At 51.8% G+C, this 26,424-nt stretch overlaps 1 protein-coding gene across 8 annotated transcripts; it reads right to left on the minus strand.

Moving 5' to 3' along the window:
• Positions 1-25,881, minus strand: PATZ1 (POZ/BTB and AT hook containing zinc finger 1). 8 transcript variants are annotated; one of them, XM_039321069.1, is made up of 6 exons: positions 24,450-25,877; positions 19,188-19,251; positions 14,805-14,876; positions 11,498-11,669; positions 3,883-4,020; positions 1-1,584 (listed from the first exon to the last, which is right to left on the minus strand). In XM_039321069.1, exons 1-6 carry the CDS (start codon positions 25,769-25,771, stop codon positions 1,169-1,171), a joined length of 2,184 nt encoding a protein of 727 aa, XP_039177003.1. In that variant the 5' UTR covers positions 25,772-25,877; the 3' UTR covers positions 1-1,168. The 8 variants fall into 8 exon arrangements, with proteins under 8 accessions (XP_039177003.1, XP_039177002.1, XP_039177006.1 ...); XM_039321068.1 differs by having other exon boundaries at positions 1-1,587; XM_039321075.1 differs by having other exon boundaries at positions 1,415-1,584; positions 3,883-3,955; positions 24,450-25,881.
• Between the last annotated feature and the right edge of the window lie 543 nt (positions 25,882-26,424).

Here is a 26,424-nt window from a genome sequence, read left to right on the forward strand (position 1 = left end):
TAAAGTAACATTCTAACTTCTTTAATGCAGTCCAATCCAATAATTATTTTCTGCTTTGAAATCACTCTGTGAACTCTCTATTTGCACAGGAGGTTGGTGGTACAAAAAACGTTATCATCTAATTGAAAATGTTAAACTTCTGGGGGTCTTTATGCATCAACCAACCAAGAGTGCCCTCTGACCTTCTTTTAAAGTTTAAGCTTATTTCTCCCACCCCCAACTTTCTTTCACTTTGCATAACTATATTATCCCGTAGACTTAAAACAATCAACTAGGCAAGGTTTTAATTATGATACATCTAAAAAAAATGAATCCTATCCTAACATGACTGCTGCTTTAAGAGCTCTCTGTATAATTGCCCTGGAAGGCATCTCAGTAGCAAATCACTACAACAGGTCCTAAAATCATAAATGTAATAATAATAATAATAACCATAATTATAAGAGAGAAGAGAGACAGGAAACCAATGGCCAAGTGTTGAGGATCAGACAAACAAGCCAACCACGACTGAGGCCTCCCTGCACAAGGTCCTCTGGGAAGCCACTGCTATGCCCGGCCCTGCCCGTGTGTGTGTGTGTGTGTGTGTGTGTGTGTGTGTGTGTGTGTGTGTGTCGGGCAGCCTTCTGGTCAGCTCAGGAATCTCTGTGGCATCTCTTTGCTTCTTGCCAACTGCCCTGTCTTCTTTAAAGGAAAACCATGGATCCCGTGGATTTTCCTTTCCAAGGAAACAGCCATGCTACCTACCGGGTAACACGGGGGATGTGTGGATGAGTAGACAAGATGGCTAACGTGGGAATCCTGAGCAGAGAGAAAGGCTGAAGGGCAGAGGAGCGCTGGACTCTTTGCCAGATGAAGCAGGACACCTCCAACCTCTGGATCCAGCTTTCACGGGGTCTCCGAGCCGGGTCTCTGCCAGCCTTCTGCTCAGGTTCCCCCATCCCCTACATATCCACCCTCACGCAGGGACTCTGCAGATTGTCAGCTGAAAGAAACTGTCTCCATCTGGGAAGGGTTGGGAGAGAGAAGAAAGGGGAAGAAGGGTGGGCACCTCAAAAGGACTTTAAGTCAACCTCTCCCCACTCTAAAACTGCATCTGGTATCTCACAGCCATCTTCTAGAGAAAAACAAAACAAAACACAGACTGCTGCTTCTTAAGAGCCAAGGCGCCTCACTTTGCATCTGGCCCCATCGGTTGCTGGTCGGCATCTGGATCCACCAGAGACGAGGCAAACGCGGACTGCACAATCTGAAACCCAAAGGATTCCAGGAGAGACATGTTCTGTTGGGGGGAGAAGGGGGACCCCAAGGCAGAGGCCAAGTCCCCTAAGGGGGCCCCCAAGGAGCGGACGTGAACTTTCTGTATGTGTTTGTTGAGATAGGACTTGGATCTGAAAAAGCTGCCACATTCAGGACAGGGGTACTTCCTATCCCCCTCTGACTCCAATTTGCTTTTGGCGACCACCATGTCACAGGAGAAGGAACCGTTGGCGTTCTGCTTCTCGGGCGTCTTGAGGTCGCTGGCGTCAGAGAGGTCTCCGTAGGAATCTGAGCTCTCAATCTGGTCCGAATGTGAGCATTTCTGGCCTTCTAGGAAGAAAAAGAGAACAGCAGTTTTCAAATCCGACGGAGGCCACCCGTTTCCCAGGGACGTCCCTTCTGTTTCCTCTCTCCCAGGCAGGGGGTAGCCTAGCTGAGAAGTGCAGCCACAGCTACTTTAAGTAGCAAATGCAAAGCAACGTTTAGGTCTTGTGGACGTCAAATCTCAGAAATCCCCAGACGGCATGGCTGGCTGGGGGATTCTGGGAGTTGAAGTCCACAAGTCTTAAAGTTGAGCACCCCTGCATTAGGCCCCGAGGGACACACAATGGCCCCAAGAGGCTGCTAGCTAAATTGGCCCGATTCAAGTCCAGGGCCAATTCCAAACCTGGGCTCATTGTCCTTCAAGATGGCAACGTCATCAATGTGCAACAAAACATCCCACACCATGTTTTAATAAAGTTAGTGAAAGTCTCATCCCCTGGACTTAGCCACTGCAGCTGCTGGCACCTTTATGGACAAGGAGGATGTGTTCATGGTGTGAAAATACAACGGAAAACAAGAACACCCCCCCAATTCACCATAGAGAAGCCGGTGTCTGCCAGAGAGGTGAGCATCCCAGGCCAAGATGCAGCTTCCCACGAGGAGAAGCTGTATGTGAGAACCTGCAAGCCGCAGAGGGGTGTTGCATGCAGGCCCCCAAAGCTCCAGCTGCTTCTCTAGCTGGAAGCCAAGCACACCGAGAGATGCAGCAGAAGGCGGGCCGCCCTCTGGGCTCTACCCACTCCCCCCCCCACAGACTTCTGTAACCCATAAAATAGAAAACAGACCCAAGAGCCCTTCCCGCCTACAACTGCCTCCCTGTGTCATGTCAGGAAAGGCACGGACAGGCCCCCACCCGGAAGGCTTACTTCCATCTGCCCGAGCTGACAGCTCCTCCACCCAGCCGTCTGGGCTCAGGGCGTTTGCCTGTTTGGGGGGCGGAATCAGGCCATGCAGTTGAGTCTCCTGGAGTCTATTTATTTGGGTACAGCATGTGATGTGTGAACGCAGCGTCTCTCTTGTGTGAACTCTGGCTTAGGATTTACCATGGTGAATGGGCATGGCCCTACTGGGAAGCGGCTAGCCTACGTTGCCGTGCCCCACATGGGGGGCAGGGGCCCTGCGAGACTGTCCAGTGCCCGAGGGCAGAGCTGGCCCAGGAGCAACAGGTCTGCGGAACAGCCCAGGAGCACATTTTTTGCACCCAAAGGAAAACATCACACATGAATGAAACCTCACCACACGACCCATCAACCTCAAAACAGGTGGGGCTGATGGGTAGTGATGCCCTGCTGACCAGAGATGATTCAGAGCCCCGTTCCACATGGGGGAGGCAGTTGAGAAGGCGCAGAAGAGGGCAAGGAGTGGAGAAGAGGGTCCCTCAAGCAACAACTGCTAATTGCTTTCCTCAGCAAGCAGAACAAGATTCCCCCAGCAGACCCACAGACATGATCAAGGGGTGGGGAGGAAGGTCCACTCTCCCCCTGGGAATAAAAGCCCTCGTGAGCAACCAAGCCTGGAATCTGTTGGCCACTCCAAGCACGATGCAACTGTCTTCTCAGCCTTCAGAAGCCGGGACCTTATGCCCACTCCCACTGGGCATGACTGCCTTCAACTGCTAGCAGGATCTGCACCCAGGAGCCTCCCTGCACACCCACATGAGATCAGCTGGAGCCGCACCGCCTCCCGGACATCCAAGGCTGACCGCCTCTCTGGGGGCCACCAAGCTGCCCATCAGAAGGCTGAGCTGTCCTCACGCCGAGTAGCCTCCCCAGCTGCCCAGAGGTGGGCCAGGCGAGGGCTCTCCTATTTCCCTCCACCGTGGGAAGGTTGCCATGAGATCTGAAGCCCCTCTCACCCACCCAGGAGGCAGCCTGAGCTTTCTGAGACAGGTGGGGAGCAGACACCCTTGTCTGGAAAATGTCATTATGAGGAAAACACTGATTTGAGGGTCAGAAAGGCAACATCAGAACACCTGCTTCAAAAACTGCTCTCCATGCAACCAAACCCAACCGGTGGAACACAATTCTAGGGGATGGCCCCGAGCCCTGGGCGAACTGAAGAAGGGGGGCAGCTGACCTGCGTCTCTCCAGCAGGACAGTGAGGCAGGACCCCCCCCCTTAGAGACAGCAGTATCTCAGAATCCCAGCGGGGCCTTCCTTCCTAGAGCCCGTGGGTGCCCTGGACAACCTGGGCGCGGCCTTCCTTTGCTCTGTCCTGTCCTCAGCCGTGCGAAGGGCCCCTGGCCGCCCCCCCGCCCCCCCGCCCGAGTCCTACACCAAGGTCGGGGGTGGGGTCGCTTGCCTTTGATGCCATAGGTCCTGACGCTGTGGAACGCCGCTCCCCCATTCGGAATGGGCTCCGGATGCCTGGAGACCTGGGGAAGGGGAACACCGTGGTGGGTTTTAACATGGACCTTTAAGTAGGAGGCAGAGGAGAAACCTAAACAAGACAAAAGGAGATGAGATCCTGCCACCAGCACCGAGGCGCCTCTGCCTGTCTCCCCTCGGACCACTCTGGCCACTCCCAGGACTGGCGCGACGGGTCTTGGAAGAGGCAGCAACTTTTGTGCCCCTCCGGTGGGGGAATCTGCCCAGGAATGATGAGGGCAGCCAGTAAAGGAGAATTTTTGCACTCAGGGCTGAAACGAGGATCCTGGGTGCTCTCTGAGCTCTGCTGTTTTCTTGCAGACGTTTCATGACCCAACTAGGTAACACCATCAATGTGGGCACTGAGGTTACTTTCATTACCACTTATGACCACAATGGGGCAGAAAATCACCACTGCTAAGCAAAGCAGTTGCTAAGGCAGTGGTTCTCAACCTTTTTAATGCCGCGACCCCCAACCGGTCGAAAGTCGAGGACTACTCAACCGGTCATAAGTCGAGGACTACTCAACTGGTGCAGCACCGTTTGCAGAATGGGACTTTTGGAAGGCTCAGCAGGGCAGAGACAGCCTGGACAATTCCCATTGGCTTTTGAAAGCCAATAGAATTAGACTCTATTCAAGAGAGTCTATTCTATTGGCTTTCAAAAGCCAATAGAATAAAAGGGAGGAGCACAGCTAAGGAAAAGGGGGAAAAAAATGGCGGACTGCGTTGTTTGGCGACCCCCGTGAAATGGTCGTTCGACCCCAAATGGGGTCCCGACCCACAGGTGGAGAACCACTGTGCTAAGGGGTTTTTGCCCTATTTTACAATCATTTTTCCCAGTTGTTAAGCAAATCCGTGCAAGGAAATAACCAAGCTCAGAGAGAAGAGGGGAGCTTTCAGGCCCAGCAAATGCAGCGGCAAGACAAGCCAGGACTTTAGAATCCATTCAAAGCTGTGTCCCTTCCAGAAAACCCCAAGCCAGGAATACCTTTGAACACTCAAGTCTGCTCTGCTCTGGGAGGCACTAGAATGTCTGGTTGGCAGTTCAGAACAGTCCAAAGTAAGAAACTTTGGCCAACACATCAAGACCAAGGAGATGGTAGAACAGAGGAAAAAATCTCCTGGAGAAGGAAGATCTGCCAACCTGAATCCCACCAGACAGGACAGGACAACTTCTCCAGAATTCCCCACCAGCAAAGCTGCAACTCCTGACACACCAGGGGTGTCAGGTGAGGAATGGCAGGGATGAGACTCAGAAGACTCCACCTTCTCCAAATGGCTGTTGGTCAAACACCACTAGATCCCCCAAGAAGGTGGTATTTGAAAACAAAGAGTCCCCTACGCCCACCCACTCCCGTCAAAGGAGGACGTCTCTCCTGCTGACAGTGTGCTCCTAAGGCCAGAAGGACTCTGGTGACGTCTTGCTCGCATTTCCTGCCCTTCTAGGGGGTCCCTTCTCTATGCCAATGTCTGAGAGTGTAAGCGGCAGAACCCAGATCCTTCTAACCCTGAAGCCAACTTTCTCAACCTTGGTAACTTCCTCAACCTTAGCAACGTTAAGATGGATGGACTTCAATTCCTGGAATTCCGCAGCCAGCAAAGCTGGAGTCCACCCATCTTAAAGTTGCCAAGGTTGAAGGACCCTCTGCCCTGAGCCAAGAGGCTCACAACTCACATGCCATTCTCAGGTCTTTCTATTTAATTTTTTGTTAGTGGAGAAAACCAGGTTGAATCCTACATTTAGAACAGTGGTTCTCAACCTTTCTAATGCCGCGACCCCATAATACAGTTCCCCATGTTGTAGTGACCCCCAACCACTTATACATCACCGGGTGCCAGGGGCGTGGCCAAAGAAAAGGGGGAAAAAATGGCGGACAGCCTTGTTTGGCGACCCCTGTGAAATGGTCGTTCGACCACAAATGGGGTCCCGACCCACAGGTTGAGAACCACTGGTTTAGAAGATCAAGAAAAGAGAGTTCCTCTTGTTTTCCCGAGAGAGAAAGACAGCTAATGTTACCAGCCGCAGGGCTTCCAGATTAGTAATAGTAGTAAAGTTGGAAGGGACCTTGGAGGTCATCTAGTCCAACCCCCTGCTCAGGCAGGAAACCCTACACCATTTCAGACACATGGCTGTCCAGTCTCTTCTTAAAAACTTCCAGGGTTGGAGCATTTACTGCTTCTGGAGGCAGGCTGTTCCACTTGGGATATGGTTTCCTAATTCTAAGTGATTTCCTTTTCATAGATTAGCTATTAATACTTTATAAACAAGACAGTATCACCTAGCAGTTTTTACTCCGATTTCTGCCTCTGAAAAGCTGTGATTACACAGAAAGTCTCCAGGCTGCTGCCGTTTTGGGGCCACGGAGGGAGACGCGCCTGCTCCACTTGGCTGGGATCACCGTGGAAATTCTGGGTTGGGCTGGACCTCTTTTAAGGAACAGATTCAGAACTCATCTCTGCAGCCGGTCCTCAACTTATGACCACAATGGAGCCCACTATTTCCATTGCTAAGCAAAGCAGTCATTGAGTTGTGCCTCGTTTTAGGACTAAGCGAATCCCTGCAGTTGTTAAGTGAATCTGGCTTCCCCCATTGACTTGGGTTGTTGGAAGCTGGTTAGGAAGGCTACAAACTGTGGTTGCAAGACCCCGGGACAGGGCAGCCGTCGGGAATACAAGACGGTTGCTAAGCAGCCGAATTTGGATTATGTGACCACAGGGACGCGGCAACGGTCATAAGCATGAAAACCAGTCACAAGAAGTCACTTTTTTCAGTGGCACCGTAACTTTGAAGGGTCACTAAACGAATGGTAATGAGTTGAGGATTAGCTGCATTTTGAAGGCAAGGTAGAAAAATGGTGCCAAAGAGGATCACACAGAGGTTCTCCAAAGCACCAGAGGCAGGACAAGAAACAGTGGTTGGGAACTGACCAAAACTGACCGGCTGCTTAATGTGGCTTGTGGAACAAGCTTTATGGTTCCAAGTAGCCTCGCCTGCCTTTGCGCTGCCCGTGCAAAATGTCGCTTCTTCAGCTGCGCCAGAGATAGCAAGCAAGTAAAGATACTCCTCGACTTACGGACAAAATTGAGCCCATTTCTGTTGCTAAGCGAGACAGTTGTTAAGTGAGTTTTGTCCCGTTTTACGACCTTTCTTGCCACAGTTGTTAAGTGAATCACTTAAAATAGTAATATGGTTGTTAAGTGAATCTGACTTCCCCACTGACAGAAGGTCACAAAAGGGGGATCCCACGACCAGGGACATGGCAACGGTCATGAATATGAATCCGTTGCTAAGGGCCTGAATTTCGATCACGTGACCCTGGGGAGGCTGCAACAGTTGAGTGAAGAACAGTCACTTTTTTTCAGTGCCGTTGTAACTTCGGTCACTAAGTGAATGTACGTCGACTTAAAGCAGTGTTTCCCAAACTTGACAATTTTAAGGCATGAGGACTTCAACTCCCAGAATTCCACAGCCAGCAACGCTGGCTGTGGAATTCTGGGAGTTGAAGTCCACATGCCTTAAAATTTTCAAGTTTGGGAACACTGACTTAAAGAAATCAGCTGCTGCTTCTCACTGGAAGAAAACCTGTTTTCTCTGCGAACGCTCTGCTGCCCGCTCCGTGCAGCTGCAGCCTGGCCTTGCCCTGGGGGTGAGTGGGCCGGGGCTGTGAGGCTGGCAGAGGCCGGACCTGAGCCCACCTTCCAGAACATGCAGCTCCAGGAAATCCGAGCCACCAGTCCGGATGCGGCTGGAGGGGAAAGGCTGAGTGTGGGAGACTCCTGTCCTGGTCTGGGCCTGCAGAAGCAGCGAGTGCCTGCAAAACGTGCTCCTGAAGGTGAGGGGAGAGCTGCGGAGCTGCCAACAGGTTGGGCGAGGCCAGTCACACCTCCAGGTGGGCCCAACTTCAGGACATTTGAATGTTTTTGGTTTTTAACCACAACTTGCTCATTTTAGGTCCTCCACGGCCGTGTTCCTGCATTCCTGCGCTTGAAATGGAGGGAAGCCATTGCAAGTTGCTTGCAAACGGGGGATCGAGGGCTGCCAGGCCCAGATAACTGGGAGCCACCCCTTTTCTCCAGGGCTCGTGGCTGGGTGGGCTCCAGCTCTGCCAGGATCCCCCCCCCGGGGGCCCCTTGGCAGAATCCAGGTGGGTGAAGATGGTGGGCATGGGAGGGGCCCCTCTGCTTCCTCATCCGCAGGGCCTTTGAAGGGAAGGGCAAGTTAACCTCTGACTGGGCTTCGAATGCAAACACACCTGGCTCCCGAAATAGACCTGCCCCAGGTTTCTGGCCAAAAGTGTCCTTCAGAGGTCAGGGGTGGGGCATTATCCCCTGCTGGGGAAGGAGAGGAAAATTGTGGGACAACCAAACCCCCCCCCCAAATTGGATCTCTGCCCCGGAAGCCCATTAAGCTCAGTCGAAAGCAGGAGGGGCCCAGCTGGAAGACCTGGAAGCAGCTCAAAGCCCCTCCCGTGGGGAGAAAGGCGCCCTCCTTTCTATCCTTCTGGGGTCCTTGCACAGCAATCCCTCTCCCAGCAGCTCCAGGACTAGAGGCTGTTCTATCTCAATTAAGGGGGGACATCCAGGGGGGACCTGGCATGGCCCACACCCCAGGCAAAGCACAGTGCCCGGCTAAAGTGGCCTTCTCTGGAAGCTGCCAGATTCAACCAAGCCCCACGCCGGGGGGGGGGGGGGGAACCAGCAGCCAGAGCTGTGTGGCACTCCCTGGCCATCCAGCCCAAACATAGAACAGCAGCTGAAGGAAGCTGGACTGGGGACTTGGCAGTCTTTGGACTGGTCCTGTGCCAACCAGGTGGCCGGGGGTGCCACCTCATCCGTGTGGGTGCTGGAAGAGGCACAGCAGAGGGAAATGGGGTGACCGGGGGGGGGGGCACACCTAGACTGAGGCTGGAGTCCAAGGGGCCAGAAGGGCTGTAGCCTGTTCCTCAACCTAAGTGGCTCTGCAGCGTCTCTTGGGGTGTTTGGCCCATAGGAGGGGGTCCAAGCTGGTAGGGCAGCTAAGGGGGCACCCAGAAGAATCAGCCTCAACCTTCCTCCACCAGAAAACCAGAGGGGCAAGAGGCTGGCCAGATGGAAAATGACCAGCGTGGTGTCTCTGCACGTCCACCAAGCAACCCACCCTGTCACTTGTGTCTCTGGGCAGCTTTTTCCACCACAGACCAGCTTTGGGAAACCCCACTTTAGCCACTGTTTCCTCCCTTCTCAGCCTCAGCAGCCTCCCCAGATGGACCTCCGTCCTGCTCCTGGCAAGTTAACCTCAAATAGCGAACACTATCAGCAAATCCAACCAGAAGGTGCATCTGAAGACAAGGATGCCCAGTGGTGGCTGAATGCCCCCCACCCACCCCAATCTCCAGTTCTGCTCTTGAATGGGTCTCCTGCCTGGGAAGCTCTTGCCGAAATCAGCCACCATCAGCTTCCCTGCCAGCCAGTGAAGCTATGTCCTCTACAAAGGGGGGGGGTCTCCAAACTTGGCAACTTTAAGACTCTTGGACTTCAACTCCCAGAATTCCCCAGCATCAGCTCTACAATATGGGGTGGTTTCCTCTGCTTTCTAGTAGAATGCTGTCTTTCTCCTTCTCTGGCATGTTTCCTCAAGGTTAAACATCCCCACTTCCTTCATTTTTCCTTCACAGGACTCCTGTTTTTGCCCCCTCCTCAATTCCCTGGCCTTCTACTTCAATCCTCTGCTTCAGACAACCATCCAGTCTCTGTCTGAAAGCCCTCAGCAAGGAGAAAAGGATAACAAACACTTGACAGAGCAGCCTGTTCCACCGGCTGATAGTTTGTACACTTCCCTGTAGTTTTAACAAACTGGTTCTGGTCTTACCGCTGAGGCAACAAAGTCTACTCACTCCTCTAAGTGACAATCCTTCAGATATTTCCAGACCTTCCCTCATCTCCTAGCCTCCCTCTGAACTTATTCCAATTTGCCAACAGTGCCCTTTTTGAACCGTGGTGCCCAGAACCGGACACAATACTTCAAATTGGATCTGACCAAGACTGGGTAGAAGAGAGCAGTTCAGTCCCAGGACCTTGGCTTTCTGCTCCTACTAAGGCAGTGTTTCTCAACCTTGACCATTTTAAGGCATGTGGACTCCAACTCCCAGAATTCCACAGCCAGCTTTGCTGGCTGTGGAATTCTGGGAGTTGAAGTCCACATGCCTTAAAATGGTCAAGGTTGAGAAACACTGTACTAAGGCATCCCATGTGCTTTTTTGAGCATCTGCACTTCACTGCAGGATCATGTTAGATACTAGAATGCCCTGGATAGAACTTTTTGAATTGTTCCCTTTGATCTCTTTTATCCACCCCTCCCAGTTCTGTGTCATCTACAAACTTTGCAAACTCTCCCATCCAAATCCATGATAAATGATAAAAGCACAGGGCCACCCCAAATGTCCCTCAACTGAAGGGGATCTATTAAGTACAAGTATCTATGTCACGGTAGTATGGTCCAGTTCATACATTGCCATTTTATTACGGAGAAAATTACGAGACTCTGGCTGTTTTCCTAATCTCCTGTATACTATGTCTACAGCATTCCCCCGATCTACTAAATTACAGACCTCTGTTTTTCTTGCATATCACAGCCCCACAAATGGAGCAGGATTCTTGGAGAAAGATCATTTTGCCCTTCCGGGATATATTACCCACAGCTGATACCGCTGATATCGCTCACAGTCTTTACTTGCAACATCCAAACCCAGCCATCTTAAGAATTAAACGTCTTTAGTCCTTAATAATTTCTTTTTTGGCTACGGCTGCAATCTTACGCATGCTCACTGAAACCAGAGGGACTCCCCATGGAAAAAAAAGGGCGGGGAAGGATCACAGAACAGAGCCAACACCGGTTCACATGTTTAGAAAGTTAGGTCAGGGCCCTGAGGCTGCATTGTGGTCTGGGTTCTTCAGGGCTCAAGAGATGCTTTTCTTAGTAAGAGAAACATACACCTGGCAGAGCGAAACACCCATCCATTGAGAAACCTGGGAAGGGACTTTACTGCCATGCCCTCCCTTGGCAGAAGGGCTTGTTTGCCCTGCACACTGGGAGGAATGTGGGGTGCCTCTCCCCCATGCCAGCCCCATTCACCTTCTTGGAAATGCTGTGCTCTGGGACTCCTTGTGTTTCTGCTGGGAAGAACGGGAGCAGCTTCACCCAGAAGAAGTGAGAAGCCAGTGGCAGAACCCCAGATTCCTCCCCCCTGTCCAGGTCCTCCTCTTTTGAGGTGATTCGGGGAGCATGCACATGTGGCCCCTGCTCTATACCCAGACCCTTAATCTTTGACCCCTGGTGCCTGGAAGGCTGGAAGGAGTGCTCAGGAGCACCAGGGCTGCAGCAATGGAAGAGGGGATGCAGAGCCAAATCTGGGGGTCTCTTGTGCCTCAGAGTTAACAAACCACAAGCTCAAAAGGAACATCCCTTTGTTAAATGGAGGAGTTGCTTTCCTCCTCCTCCTCCTCCAGACACATCAATCAGCTTGAATCAAGCCACCCCCCCCCCACCAGCAGCAGCAGGAGATCCATTACCTCTGTTGCAGATGGTGCAGAAATTGCTTGGTCCTTCGCTGTGTTTCTTCAAATGATCCGCCATGTATGCAGCCCGCAAGTATTTCCCACAGACTTGGCAGGGAACTTTGTCTTCGTGGCAAGCCAGATGAGAGCGCAGGCGGTCCCGGGTGGCAAAGGAAGCGTTGCAGGTCTGTGGACGGCAGCAAAGGGACATTAGCCAGACAGGGGCAGAAAGGGACTTGGTTCTGCTGGGGTTGCTTGACCACAGGTTTCTGAGCAAGGCAGTTGGCTGGGCCCACATAGCCCCACAATGCCCACACCCAAACTACGCCACAGCCCTGTTTCTGCCTCATCTGCCCTGGAGGCTGCAGGGGCCAAGCTCAGCAAGACTCACCCACCACTCAATTGTTAAGGCTCAAAGGATGACCAGGGCTGCCCTAAGCAAGAAGAATCAAGTCTGAGCCATGAGATCTGGCTGCATCACAGCTGACTCAATCGAAGCCCCATCAGAGCGGACCCCTCCCTAGCGAGAGATGGTCACTCGACGGTCTACTTTTTTCTTTTTCTGTTCAGAGAGGAAAGACGCAGCTAGGGAAGCCAAGAAGCGGATGACCACGAAGGAAACATCTCCAAACCATTTCCCACGGGCACACGATCCACGGCCTTCTTGATTTCTTTCATAAAGTTGCCAAGAAAACAACTACATATGTATGTACGTAGGGGATAACCTAACATCTCAACATCAATGTGTCCCAATTTGGGTGGCCACAGTGGCAATCCCTTTGCCCTCGCTCAGGACTTTTCACCCCATCAACTGGGATGGCCTCAACAATCCAAAGGGTTCTTGGGGGGGGGGGGGGCAAAGAGCCGGCTGGGAAGCAACCCTGCAGCCAGAAAACTCTCCCCGCCCGAGCAACCCTCCTTCAAATCAAAAGGTCTCCCAGAACTTTTAGGGGTCTTTGCTGGGCAAACAGTTCTGCCCCTGGAGGAGCTGCACTGCCAGCCAGGCTCCTGTTGCGGCACACGATGCAAGGACACAAAAGGGGAGGGCTGTGCAGCAAAGCCTGGTAGCCCAGCATCAAAGGGAGGCCTTAGGATCTTCTGAAGCTCAGCTGAGGGTGCTGCCCTGCTCCTGGAGAACCGAGGCCTACTGATGGCATTTGTGTCTGCAACACAAGTGGGAGCAACCTGGATTGCTAATGTTGCACAAGGAAAGGACTCTGGGATTTCAAATGATGAAAGCCAAAAGGTGACACCCTTTTCAGGTAAGTGAAGGGAAGACCTGGCACTGAGCCAAAGGCCACGCAGGCGAAAACCCCAAGAGGAACTGAAAGCAGGAAGAATTCTGGGGGTTCTGACGTCCTATTAAAAGTGACGTTTCACCTAATTTGATGTTGAACTTAATAACAGCAGCAAGGTTATTGGTAGGGCAATATTGGAAGAAAGAGTCCTTGCCTACTATAGAAGAATGGATGTTTAAGGTGTCAAATTTAGCAGAAATGGCAAAAGTCTCTGCCTATTTGAAGGATCATACACAAGAAAGATATGTTTCGGTTTGGAGAAGATGGATAGATTATATTCAGAATAAATATGGGATTAAAAAGTTTCATCTAGTTTATGAGTAAATTTTAGATTAGTACTGATAGTATAATAACTCATTTTAGATTTGGTATTACTATGGTTTAATTAATATGGATTTGTTTATATTATTCTTTTTGTTTTAATTTGCTTATATTTATCTTAAATGAGAGTTAAAGTATTTTATGGATTTGGTTACTTATATAGTTGGGTAATGTTAATTAGAATTTGATTATTAATTTGTAACCCTGTACTCAGCTCTGGGAAGTGGGGGGAGGGTTAGGGGTGGGTGGGTTTGGGGATATTGTACACTGTATAAAACTTTTCAATAATAAAAAAAAAAACCTGACGTTTCACAACAGATGGAAGTGGAGCCCTTGGGATCTGAAGAAGAAACGGCTTTTTGGGGGGCATAAGAGTGTCCCCCCCAAAGCATCTCTCTTGATTTGCATGTGAAAGCTGCTCCTCCTCCTCGCAATGGCTTCCCATGCCAAGCAACGTCACCCATGAAAAATAAGAGGCGGTGATTCCAGTGGAAAGTTACCAGTCTGTTGGTCATTAAAAAAAGCCTATCAATTATACATGGCAGAGCTGCATTATAGCTATCATTGTGGCCATGCAGGTAATCCTCAACTAACAACCACAATCGGAACGGGAAAATTAGTTGCTAAATGGTGCAGTCATCAAATGACCCCATCCAATTTTACGGCTTTTTCTGCAGGTCTGTGGAGGTTCTCAATCATTCAGGTCACAGTCATCCCAAAGATGCTTTTTTCACAAGGCAACTGGACTTCCTTGTTTTTCTCGGAAGATGTTTCACTTCTCATGCAAGAAGAGCAGAAGAAGCTTCTTGGATGAGAAGCGAAACGTCTTCAAAGAAAAACAAGCAAGTCCAGTGGCCTCGTGAAAAAAGCACCTTAGGGATGACTTTTCCTGCAGTCACTACGCAAACTGTTAACCGAAACATCACGTGTGTCATGGTTCCGACAACGTGATCATGATATTTGTGACGTTTCCTGCAGGCTTCCCTATTGCCCATGCTGGTCAAAGCCGCAAATGGAGGTCAGGTGACCCAGGGATGCAGCAGCCGTTGTGAATGCAAGCTAGTTGCACGTGACCGTGGGGATGATGCAACGGTGGAGGGTGCGAAGAGCCGACATAAGTCACTTTTTCAGTGCTGTCCTAACTTTTAATAGTCATCAAACGAATGATAGTACAGTATGTTGGGAACTACTTGCAAAAGGAAGAAAAGTATCGCTTTATTTATTTATGTATTAAATTTATATGCCACCCATCCCCAACAGGGTGACTCTTGTCCTACGCTTGTAAGCAATTCCCCCACCAGGATCTTGGAAGAGTTTGGGAGGTCTGCATAAGTCCCACCAACTTATTTCCCTCTCTCCTTCAAGAGAAATTCCCAGTGACTAGTCCTTAAAACATTTAATTGGCTCATATCTCTTGATGCCAAATCACAGCTTATTCCCAGTCAAAATTAAATTTTAAGAGAAGCCAAAATATAAGATCCAAAATGCAGAGGTCAGCTCTTAAGCAAGACCCAGAAAATTTAAAACAAACCATAAAACGTTAATGCCTTTTAAAGAAGAGAAAAACATTACAGGAGATCACTGTTGTTAACAACAGTGGTAAATAAATAAAAAGTCCAGTAGTTTCCTGTGAAGCATGGCAAATATAGTAAACAAAGAGAAGTGTGTTTATATTTAAACAATAAACAGTGTTTAAGAAATACCTCTTGAAGTTTCAACTGCTCTATGGATGTAGAGGTCTCTGAGTTTATCCCCTGGAAGCTGGAATTTTCCTGCTAATAGGCAGGAAGTAAGAAAGATTAGAAAATGAAGACTAATTCCTACATCAACATCAGTGGGGAAGACAATCAGTCTTCACAACCCACCCTCTCCAGAGTCTCCCCGTTGGCTAGAGGGGACGAGGTACACGCGGAGGGCAGTGAGAGGGAGAAGACCACCAACTGGGTACTCTTGTATAAGTCCCTATTTCTCTAGCCACTTTGGGGGGTTCCACCCTTGGATAGGTTTACCCCCAAAACAACAGCTTTGCTGCAATGTCTGAACCAGCCCCCCTAAGAAGCGTCTGTTCTCGAGTCAACAGTGCTCAGAAGGACTGAACTGTGATTGTGACGTGTGCACATCCATCAGTCACAACAAACGGCTGCTCTGGGAACTGCTTGGCCTCTGAACAAGGGAGCGGGCAGATGGATGGAAAGCAAGCAGGAAGCATCTCTGTTTCGATCTCAGCTCCTCTTGTTAAAGCAGTGGTTCTCAACCTGTGGGTCGGGACCCCATTTGGGGTCGAACGACCATTTCACGGGGGTCGCCAAGCAACGCAGTCCGCCATTTTTTCCCCCTTTTCCTTAGCTGTGCTACTCCCTTTTATTCTATTGGCTTTTGAAAGCCAATAGAATAGACTCTCTTGAATAGAGTCTCATTCTATTGGCTTTCAAAAGCCAATAGGAATTTTCCAGGCTGTCTCTGCCCTGCTGAGCCTGCCAAAAGTCCCATTCTGCAAACGGTGCTGCACCAGTTGAGTAGTCCTCGACTTACAACCGGTTGGGGGTCACAGCATTAAAAAGGTTGAGAACCACTGTGTTAAAGGAAGCATACTTTCCTAAACTGTGGCTGTACTTTTCAGTCATGCAGCATCTTCCCTGCAGAAGAGGATCGAACTGCCTTGCTCAGAAACTGCAGCTGGACAGATTCTGAGAGGACCTGCAATCAAGACAGTCCCGAGACAAAACAGGAGGGGGAACCGAGTCCCAAGGACGATGCTATGTTTCTTTCCTAAGATGCCAATTATCAGGCATAAAAATATAATGACATAAATAAATTCATCAATTGTGAGTACATTTACTAATCACCTAAAACTTCAATAAGGAGACCTTTCAAAATGTTGACAGTATAATTTGCAATTTAATATATTTGTCGCTTCTTAAGAGAGGCAAACTTAAATTATTTTTTTGTTAGCATATCTTGTTACATATACCAGAACAAGGTATTCTAGCAAAGAAGCAAAAAAAGAATAAATATCACAAATATTTTTTTTTAACCAATCATTCAGCCAAACTCTCAGCCACATTGTAGACTCCCCAGGCATGGCTATCCATGGCCATCTCGGTCTTTCCCAACCCAGCGACCTCCAGACCCAGCCCATCTGGTGCTACCAGCTATGGCAAGGTTGCTTACACTTGCTTATTCTACTGCAAACAGCTGGGTTGCTCTCTATATTAAGCACAGAAGTGCTGCTCACATCTGGGCGTGAAGCCACAAGGAAAAAAACATAGTCACAGGGGCTGGCTGATTAGCTAGGCAGGACATTTGGGGGGGGGGGTGCCTCCCAAAATTTGGATAGGAGGAAAAAAAAGGGGATCTGGTAAGGAGAGCTTGCCCTTTGCTCATCAACAGGTGAATAGAATACAGAATAACAGAACTGGAAGGGACCTTGGAGGTCTTCTAGTCCAACCCCTGCTCAAGCAGGAGATCCTATACCATTCTGGACCAATGGCTGTCCCGTCTCTCTTCTTAAAAAGCTCCAGGGATGGAGCGCCCACAATAGCCAAATAGCAGGCAATAAGCAGGCAATAAGACTCCTGTGAAAGGAAACTTCCCTTTAGTTGGGAAACTTCCCTTTAGTTGGAGAATCTCATGGCTGATCTCAAACATCCTATTTCTGGCTAAATGACTAAGAATGCAAGGCACCTGAAGGATCATGCAGCTGCTCCCTCAGGTAACGTGCTGGGATTTGAATGTGAGACTTCAGCTCTACCTGTTCTTGGACTTCCCAAGATATCACCCATCAAGCACGTTATCCTGCTTCTCAACCCCCTGGCAGTCTTGAGACTGGGGCTGTGTTTACAACGAGCCCATCTCTCCCGTTGGATTACGATACCCCCTACGGGAAATTGTTGCCTAGTTTTGCTCTGTGATGCTCCACTAGCTTGTTTCCAGCATTTGTGAACATCTACGTGAGACTAGTGGAGCCCTAAGGCCGAATGGGGTGAGACCCAGCTGTGTTCCTGCTTCCCCACAACTGAAAGGAAGCAGCTGATTTTTCCTGATGCTGCCAAAGTCTGCCAGGGCTGAACAAAGGCCAATAAACTGAGGATAAGTCCAGACAAGATGGAGATGCTGCTAGGATTGGGGTTCAGCTTGTTTTGGACTTCCCCGAAAGAGCGGATCTGCATCAAGAGACCCCTTGGCTGTCGCTGAATTTATAGCTGATGACAATGGCAAGGAATAGCTTTTGCAGTTATGTCTAATGCATTGGTTGTGATTATTGGCAATTCCCAGAAAGAGAAACACCGCAATCGGCTAACCTGGAACAACAACTGAGCCTAGCCCTGACACTCCCACCCCCCACCCCAAACAGGCAAAATGGTGGGCATCCTCCAACTCACCTCATGCCAGCTTCAGCCTCTTTCAAGGCCAAACCCCATCCCCCAAAAGCCCACTGCCCTTCCTGGGAAAGGGTCACCACTTCCACCAAGTAAAAATCTGCAGACCATTCCCATGACAATTTCCTCCCCAAAGACACCTGCTTGCATTTAACATTGTCAACCTTCTTGGAGCCAAATTAAAAGGATTTATCTATTTTCCATTTGCAGGGTTGCTGGGGGTGATCTCCTCTCTCCCTTATTCCTGGCTGATTCCAGAAGACTGATGGAGGCTGCGACATCAGATGGCGACCGCCCATCCCTAACAGAATAGGCTACGAACCCCACAGCAGCTTAAAATAATTTCCCCATTTCTAACTTTACTCAGCTTAGGCTCTTTTGAGACCCCCAAACCTGCAGCCTGTAGACCTCCCAATCTTGGTTTGGGATCTATTACAGATAGTCCTCAATTTATGACAATTGGGACCAGCAATGGGGTTGCTAAGAAAGTCATCATGGAACTGGAACCAATTTTAGGACCATTTCTTTACCACGGTCATTAAGTGAAGCTGCCTCCTCAGCTGACTTTGCTGGTCAGAAGCCTGGAAGGTCACAAATTGTGATAATGTGACCACAGGACACTGCAATCCTTGTAAATGCAAGCCAGTTGCCAAGTGCCCAAATTGTGGTCACGTGACCATGGGGGTGGTACAACCGATGTAACTCTGAGGACAGGCCAGAAGTCACATTTTTAGCATTGTTGCAACTTCAGACCAACAAATGGTCACAAATCAAGGATCACCTGCATTATTAATTCTGCCAACAAATCCCAAAACGCAACCCATGTTCAGAGGATGCTTAATCCCCTTTAATCCCAGTTCATTTCCACAAGAGTTCTGGGCTCTACCAGCTTTCCCTCCCCAGCCCCCAGCCCCCCCCCAAAAAAAAATTCTCAGCAGTTCTAAGAGCTGAAGTCTACTCTCCTGAGAGCATCCAGGCTAGAAAGGCCGGCCCAACATGCGTGACATGGGGGAAAGGAAATGAGGGGAGGGGGGGTTTGCATAATTGTGGGCAAGAGAAAAAAGACCCTTGCAGCTGCAGTAAGGCCCTGGAGCATCCCGACAGCTGGACAAGAATTTCACTGTTTGTAAATTGCTTTGGTTGTAGCGCAAAGAGGAAGGAGGTTTTTTTCCCTTCAAATCCTATTAAATCAAAAGTATAACAAAGTTTTATTTTCAGTGGATTTATCTCTGTGCTTTAAACTTCAGTTGCAAACAAATTTAGGAAGGAAAACTCTGCATATGCTTTGCCTGCTCCTGTTCTGCTTCAGCCACAAGAAGCCTCGAGAGAAAGCAAGGAAGATTCCCAACGCGATGCTCTGAAGGCTGTTGGGGGGGGGGGCATCCAGGAAATGGTGTTCAGGGGCTAGTTAGCGCTGCCCTCAAACTATGGCCAGTTCTTGGTGGACAGGCAGAAGAGACAAAGGAACAGGAACCCCAGTGTCTAACTGGGAAAAGCCAAGCTGTAAAGGCTGGGGAGGAGGGAGGGTCTTCCAGGGAAGAAGAAGGCAGCTGGAGAAACCAAAGACAACCTCAGGAAGTGGTCAAGAGGTCCAACAGCCTCTGGACTCTACTGCAAGAAACGGGCACACAAGGGCTCCACCTCCACTGCAAGCGCATGCTCTGTTTTATCCTTATGAACACCTCCGCCCCATCCCAGGATACTTACCTGACATTTGTGAGGTCTCTCTGAGGTGTGCACCTGCTTGATATGCCCATTCAGATGGTCAGGCCTTGAAGAGAAAAAAAAGTACAAGCGTGACTCAGTCTGCAAGCTTATCCCTTGGACACAAAGTTCAACCACCGTACTCTGGTCAAGGTTGTCTCCACAGGTGGGGAGGCACCGCATTTACAAAGACCCTGCCCACCCGCCAATCTCCTGAGGAGCAAGGAGGCCATCGTGCCTTGAGTGAACAGGAACTGCACAGGCTTCCAAGACACCAGTGGCTTCCAGGCAGGGCTGCAGCCAGAAATGTTCTACAGGAGACCTCTCGGCCACCTGAGCTGGGCCTGCATGACCAAAGACCAACATCACAATCTAATGGTCCAGCCTGGGGTCCCTTACTTGGGTCCCCTCAATACCAAGCAGGAGAAGCTCATGGGCAAAACCCATCTGCCTTCTGTGTGGTTCACTCTCATCTAGGCAGGAGGAGAACGGGTGGCTGGGATACAGCCCTGCTTATCATCTGCCAGACCAACAACAGTGACTGAATCTCTGCAACAGAACTGGCCCCAGCCCCCCTCTCACATTAGGACCCTTTTTCTAACTGTTATTTATGTTTATTTATTTATTTATATTTTGTGTTCCTAGATTCCCCCCCCCCCCATCTCCCTCAAGGGGCGGTTCTGGGTGTATGTACAGTATATTTCCACATCTAGAAATTGGTTATCTGAATATAGATTTTTTTAACATCCATATTTTACTGTGCTTTTAATCTAGGCGAAATGTTAATATATGTTGAAACTCCATGCACGTTAGGCCCTAGGTCAGGGGTAGGCAACCATGGCTCTTTTATGACTCATGGACTTCAACTCCCAGAATTCCTGAGCCAGCCATGCTGAGGGGAAAGGAGAGGTTTCCAAGCTGAGCCATGCTGGCTCAGGAATTCTGGGAGTTGAAGTCCATGAGTCATAAAAGAGCCACAGTTGCCTACCCCTGGCCTAGGTTAAATAAATTCTAAATCTAAGTGCATGGATTGCAGATCACCTTCAGGGAGGTATTTTTCCCCCCACACACACAAAAAAAGTTATTTCTCCAGATCTTAAAAAAAAGTTGCTAGTTTTTTAACAGCTCACAGGCAAGCTTACGCACATATTTAAGATTTAATAAGTGACAATCCTTTGTATGTTTAAGCATCAAACGGCACCTTGAAGGATTTAAAATACCTAAACCACGAATCACCTTCATTTGTGATTTAAAATACATCTCTATAATTATTGTTTAACATCTGAAATCTTCCACACAATGGTCTTGAGTGCCATCGCCCTGAAGGACCCCTCATGCCACTGCAGGATCCAGAAGAGCTGTCAGAAGGTAGGATAAAATAGTGGAATTCTCTGGGATGCTTCCATGAAGATAAACAGCATGGAGAATTGTGTGGCTTGGAGTCACTCGGTGAAACAGCAACTTGGTTATGGCAATTTGCTCCTGCAGGACCTGATGCCTGGCTGGATTAGCCAGGCCACGTCCTTCTGCTGGACGGTGAGTTCACCCATCAACATCCACTGGACACACCAGCAGGGAGGTGTGCATAGGACGGCCACCTGAACAGACCACGTAATGCTTGCAGATCCCATTCAGCAGGCAACGCAACCGCAAACAAGCTTCTTCTTTTCCAAGCATCACCAGAAACGTTGGAACAAAAGTGGGAAGAAGGCCTGGCTTGGCACCAGACGTTGCTTGGAAATGAAATGATCCCACCCCCCCCAGCGCAGCTCAGTGGAATTCACCCGTGGGCCTTGCAGTTCAGCTGAGGCAAGGGCAGGTGGGCTATGGCCCCGGTACTGGAGAAGCCATTTGGTCCTTCTAGTGGCCATTCCTGGACTTAGTGGCCTCCATACCAAGCAGGTCCTCCTTTCATGCACGGGCACAAGGCAGAAACAGTGTTCTGGGAGATCTCAGTCAGAAAACGTGGGGGCTGTACACATTCCTGGGAAAACCAGGGATGGCGGCCGGACGCCCAACGAGTCTAGTAGCCCCAAGGAAGTGTTTTTGCTTATTAGGATGAGCTTTCACAACCATCACCTCTATGTAGCGTTTGGGATTCTTCTCACACAATGCAATTTTAGCCATCAGAGTCAAAGGAAGATCTCCCTCTCTTCAGTGGAAGCTTACTCTCTTGTAGTTCCTTGGGACCAACATGATCAAAGCTGGCAGTGATCACTTTCTGCTGGGAGACAGATCTTCAGAGCACCTTGGGGAAGAACTTGGAAGTGGTGAAACACTTCTATAAGTTCAGGAAATCTTCAAGGATTTTGCTTGTTATGGTCTTGCTGCTTCTTAAATTTCACCCCATGTTCAAAGCTGGTGAAGACCCCATTCTGCTCTGAGTTTGAGCTGCAAGACTGGGCCAGAAGATCCTTTGTGCTTGCCAAAAAGGGGCAGATTTTGTGCAAAAGCATGAGGTCCAAAATTCTTTGGTCATGATGTGTGATCTTGCCTGATGGAACATAACATCTGAACACCTGATGGAACATAACAACTGAACACCTGTGGGGGACACTTTTACAGCAGGACTCTGCAACCTTGGCAACTTTAAGATTTGTGGACTTCAACTCCCAGAATTCCTCAGCCAGCATGGTCATTACATTACCAAAATTGGAGACCCCTGCTGTACAGTGATCCCCACAGTGAGCTCTTCAGGTGCTGTGTGCCACAAGGCAAGATCAGACATGGGCACTTCAGAATAACATTCAGATTAAAGACAGGAATCTCACCATCACGATCTCCTGTAGATTCATGCACAAAGACTCAAATCAGGGCTCTCCAAACCTGGCAATTTTAAGCCTTGTGAACTTCAACTCCCAGAATTCCCCAGCCAGTATAACTTATCCAGAGTGGTTCACAAGTCTTAAAGTTGCCATATTTGGAGAACCCTTGGCCAAAATCACCCGAGCCTTGCCTATCATGCAATATCGAAAGCTCAAGAGATGTGGCAACCTCATAGACATTCTACCCACCTCTGATTAAAAAAAGAAACATGTTGACATTTTGTGGGATTTTCTGGACTGCTGTGGGCACCTCAGCAGAGCTGCTGTATTCTGGCTAATGTCAACTACCCCCTCCTCAATCTTTCTTCTAAAGACAGCAACCTTCAACCCACTTACCTGGATGGAAGCCTTGCTAAACTCAGTGGCACTTACTGTCATCTCTAGGGCTGCCCTCAAGGAGACGGATGCAAGAGCCTTCTTGTGCACATTGAGCAGCCTAAAAGGAGCATTCCCTTTCTTCAGAGAGCTGCAAAGATGCCAGGCTAAAGGCACAGAGCTGCTCCCATCTCAGTTCTCCAACAGTGGGCGACTCAAGAGTAGTGCCCAGTGCCGGGCTACGCCCCTTGCCACCAAGCTCTTGGAAATGCCACTGCCGCATCTGAGGAAAGCAGGCCAAATCCAGGCTGACCAGAGGCAGTGCCCGATGCTCATTTGGTCAAAGGAAGGACAAGGGACCCCTCGCTCCGCAGAGGCAGGGGGAAGACGACGTCCATCTCTGTGACTGTTGGGTCGTGAAGGGAGGTCTGGGAAGAGATGCTACCCAGACTGAGGCCAGAGGGGTGCCAGGCACTTTTTGAGATGCTGAGGACTCTTCAGAAAGGGGAGCCTTGCATCTGCGGGTCACAGGGTGCCCCAGTTGCCATCTTTCCTCAAGCATCTCTGTGCCAAGGCACGCTAGGAGGAAATATAGCGTCTGGGCCACCTGGAAAAGGTTCCTAAGGCTGCCGGCTGCCAAGCAGGGCTATGGCACAGATTCTGACTGCCACTCCTAGGCAGATGCACACAAGGCTCTTGCCAGGCTCAACGAGGCTCTTTTGTCCCTAAAGGGCGGGCTGCATGGGGGGGGGGGCTTTGTTGCCCTGTCTGGACAGGTGGCGCTCAAAGAATTGAAACAAAGATCAAGCAAGACAGGAGGACATTAATTAAAGAGGGTCTCCAAAGCCAGATTTTTTTAAGATCCACAGTTGCCTAGATTGGGCCACCCCTTAACTTCTCAGTAATCCTGACCCAGAGCTGTCTGGGGACTGGGCAAGGGGTCTGCTTTGGCCTGCTGCCCACCCCTCAACCTGAAGTGGAAGAAAACCACACTCTGATTGGCTGACTGCATAACCCCATGCAAGCCCCAAATCCGATTAGGCTCAGTTTGAAATGTGAACTTGGTCAGAGTCATCTTCTCCCTTTAGAGGCCAGCAAAAGTCGGTCTTGCCAGGCTGGCCCTCTTGCCTGGGTCTGGTCTCATCACCTTAACGGGGCTGAGAGGGCGCAGGAATCTCCCCAGCCTTGAAGCAGTAATTTAAAAGCAGGAACTCTCCTGTAAAAACATGGACGATTCCCCAAGCAGAGCAATCTGAATCTAGACTTTTACTCAGGAGAAACCATTGGGAAACGTGACCTTTGAGCCAATGTATGCAAACCATAATAGCACCCTTGGAAATAGAGAAACAGGAAGGACAGGGGCCTGTTTTAGGGGGGAGTGGTGGTAATGACAATCCCCCCCCTCCCTCTTTTTCCCAGTAAACATGAGCTGTCCAAACTTGGCAACTTTAAGACTTGGGAACTTAAAAGCGTTATTCCAAATTCCAAGCCTCCCAGAATTCCAAAGCTGGCTGGGGAATTCTGGGAATTGAAGTCCACAAGTCTTAAAGTCGCCAAGGTTGGACCTCCCTGCAGTGGACCATGGGCAATCCTGAAGATGCTTCTCTCCTCTTTAGGCTGCAGCCCTGTGGAAGCCACAAAGCAGTGAGATATCAAAGGCTTTTTGTGCAGGTGCCAGAAGCAGGCTGAGCTTTGGGTGCTACTCTGAAAAGGGGCATTGTAAGGGGGGGGGGGCGGAGAGTCTCACTCCAAAAATAGAATCCAAAGCATTAGAGCCACACGCCTAACTGGACACAGGACACAGCCCCCACAGGCCATAAAAAAGGGCCCAGGAGAAACAAGCCGAGCCCCCCCCCAGCACAGCAGGTCCCTGCACACCTGGATGGCTTACCCCCTCCCTGCAGAACTGGGAGATGATATAATCTGCCTTACTGGTGTGGGTGGATAGGTGTCCTACTAAGAATGCCCTGGGGGGGGGGAACAGAGTTTGGAGGGCTGGGCCTCCAACTGCCTGCCTTTCTCCCTCAACCTGCTGCCCCCCCCCCGACTGTGGGGTACCCAGAGGGAGCGGGGGGGGGGGGGCTGGACCTCAGCATCTCTGAACCCAGCAGCGCCTTTCTCTTACCTAGAGAAACCTTTTCCACAGCTCTGGCAAATGTAAGGCTTCCCCACCGAACCGTCATGGGAGCGGACGTGGTAGGACATGCGGTCTTTCCTCTTGAAGCGCAGCCCGCACACCGGGCACGAATAGGGCTTCTCGCCCGAGTGCGAGAGCTTGTGCCGGTTCAGGTGGTAAACATCCCGGAAGATCTTGCCGCAGATCTCGCAGGCCACCTGCTTCCTCGTCCGGCTCCTCTTGCGGGGCGCCTCGGGGTCATCCAGACCGGGCATGCCGTTCTCGCTCAGCCGGGGCGGCGGGAGGTCGAGGTAGCCCAGCTGCAGGCTGGTCACCCCGTGCTGGGCTTCGTGCTGGCGGAGCCGGTTGGCGTCGGTGAAGACCTTCCCGCAGAGGCCGCAGGGCAGGATCCCGGCGTCGCGCAGCCCCCCCGGGGCGCTGAACATGACCGAGTCCAGCAGGTTGGCCTTGCGGGGGCGCCCCCGGCCGCGCTTGCTGCCGAGCGAGGGGCCGGCGCCGCCCGCGCTCTGGAAGGGCGAGGCCAGCAGGGGCGGCGAGAGGGGCCCGGCCACCATGGGCAGCCGGTCCACGCCCTGCAGCACCGGCAGCGAGGCCTGGGCGGCGGCGGCGGAGAGCACGGCCCGCGTGGCCTCGTCCTCGGGCATGCCGGCGATCCCGTTGCCGTTGGGCGCCAGGCCGGCGCCGTTGGTCATGTCCAGCGGGAAGCCCAGGTCGGCGGCGGCGGCGGCGCCGGGGCGGAAGAGCATGACGTCGGGGCGGGCGGCGGGCGGCACGAGGATCTGCACGTTGGACTGCTTGATGACCTCCTGGCAGATGTCGATGACGGAGCGCATCAGCAGGAACTTGGCGGCCGTCATCAACTCGGGGAAGCTCTCCAGCCGCACCACGATGCGCGACGTGTAGGCGAAGTCCAGGATGTCCCCGAAGACCTTGGAGCTGATGGTGTGCATCTCCAGCTCGCGCGCCCCGCCGCCGCCGGGACCGGGGCCCCCGCCGGGACCGGCCCCCGCCTCGCCGGCGCCCCCCTCCGGCGCCCCGGCCACGCCGCCCTCGCCGCCCAGCCCCTGCGCGCTGAAGACCGACTCGAAGTATTCGCTGCAGGCGGCCAGCACGGCCCGGTGCGCGGGGAAGCTCTCGTCGCCCACGCGCAGCAGCACGTCGCAGAAGCGCCCGCCGTTCTTGCGCTGCTGGTTCAGGCTGTGCAGCAGGTCGGCGCTGTGGCGGCTCACCTGGTAGGTGTAGCAGCTCGGCGGGGACGCGCCGCACGGGTTGCTGGCGGCGGCGGCGGCCGCCTCGCTCACCCGCTCCATCGGGGCGGCCGCGGCGCCGCGCTTACCTGCCTGCTATGCCCGGCGGCGGCCGGCAGGAGGCGCGCGCCCGCTCCCCCGTCGAGGGGCCGGCGCGCGCGCCCGTCAGGAGGCCGCCCGCGCGCCGCCCGCGCCCTCCAGCAGCCCCGGGCCCGGCGGGGAAGCGCGCGCGCGCGCCCGTCCCTCCGCCCGCCCTTCCGCGAGGCCGGCGGCGGCGGCGGCGGCGTCCGCGAGGAGGAACAAAGGCCCGGCCGACGCCGGCGGAGCAGCGGCAGCGAGGGCAGCGCGGGGGGGGGGGCGCTAGCAGGCCCCGCCGGGCGGCTTCTCCTCGGGTCCGGGCGGCGCGGCTGGGTGCGGGCGGCGGCGGCGGCGGCGGCAGCCTCGGCCGGTCGCTCTTGTCGGCCGTCGGCGCGGCGGGCGCGGCGCGGGGGGGGCTCCCTCCCTCCCCGGGTGTGCGTGCGTGCGTGCGAGTGTGTGTGTGTGTTTGCAGAGGAGGAAAGATGGCAGCGGCTGCACTTCCTCTTGCACTTTCACCCCTGGGGGGGAGGAAGGGGAGGGGGGGCCGTCCCCCACCCCCCCGCCGCGAAAGTAGGCCGGCCGCCTCCCCGGGGTCGGCGCCGGGCCGCCCCTCGCAACCGCCCGACCCCCCGACCCCC

The sequence above is a fragment of the Crotalus tigris genome, unplaced genomic scaffold, assembly GCF_016545835.1.
Source record: "Crotalus tigris isolate CLP2741 ecotype Arizona unplaced genomic scaffold, ASM1654583v1 scf7180000023720.1715460, whole genome shotgun sequence".
Classification (NCBI taxonomy): Eukaryota; Metazoa; Chordata; class Lepidosauria; order Squamata; family Viperidae; genus Crotalus; species Crotalus tigris.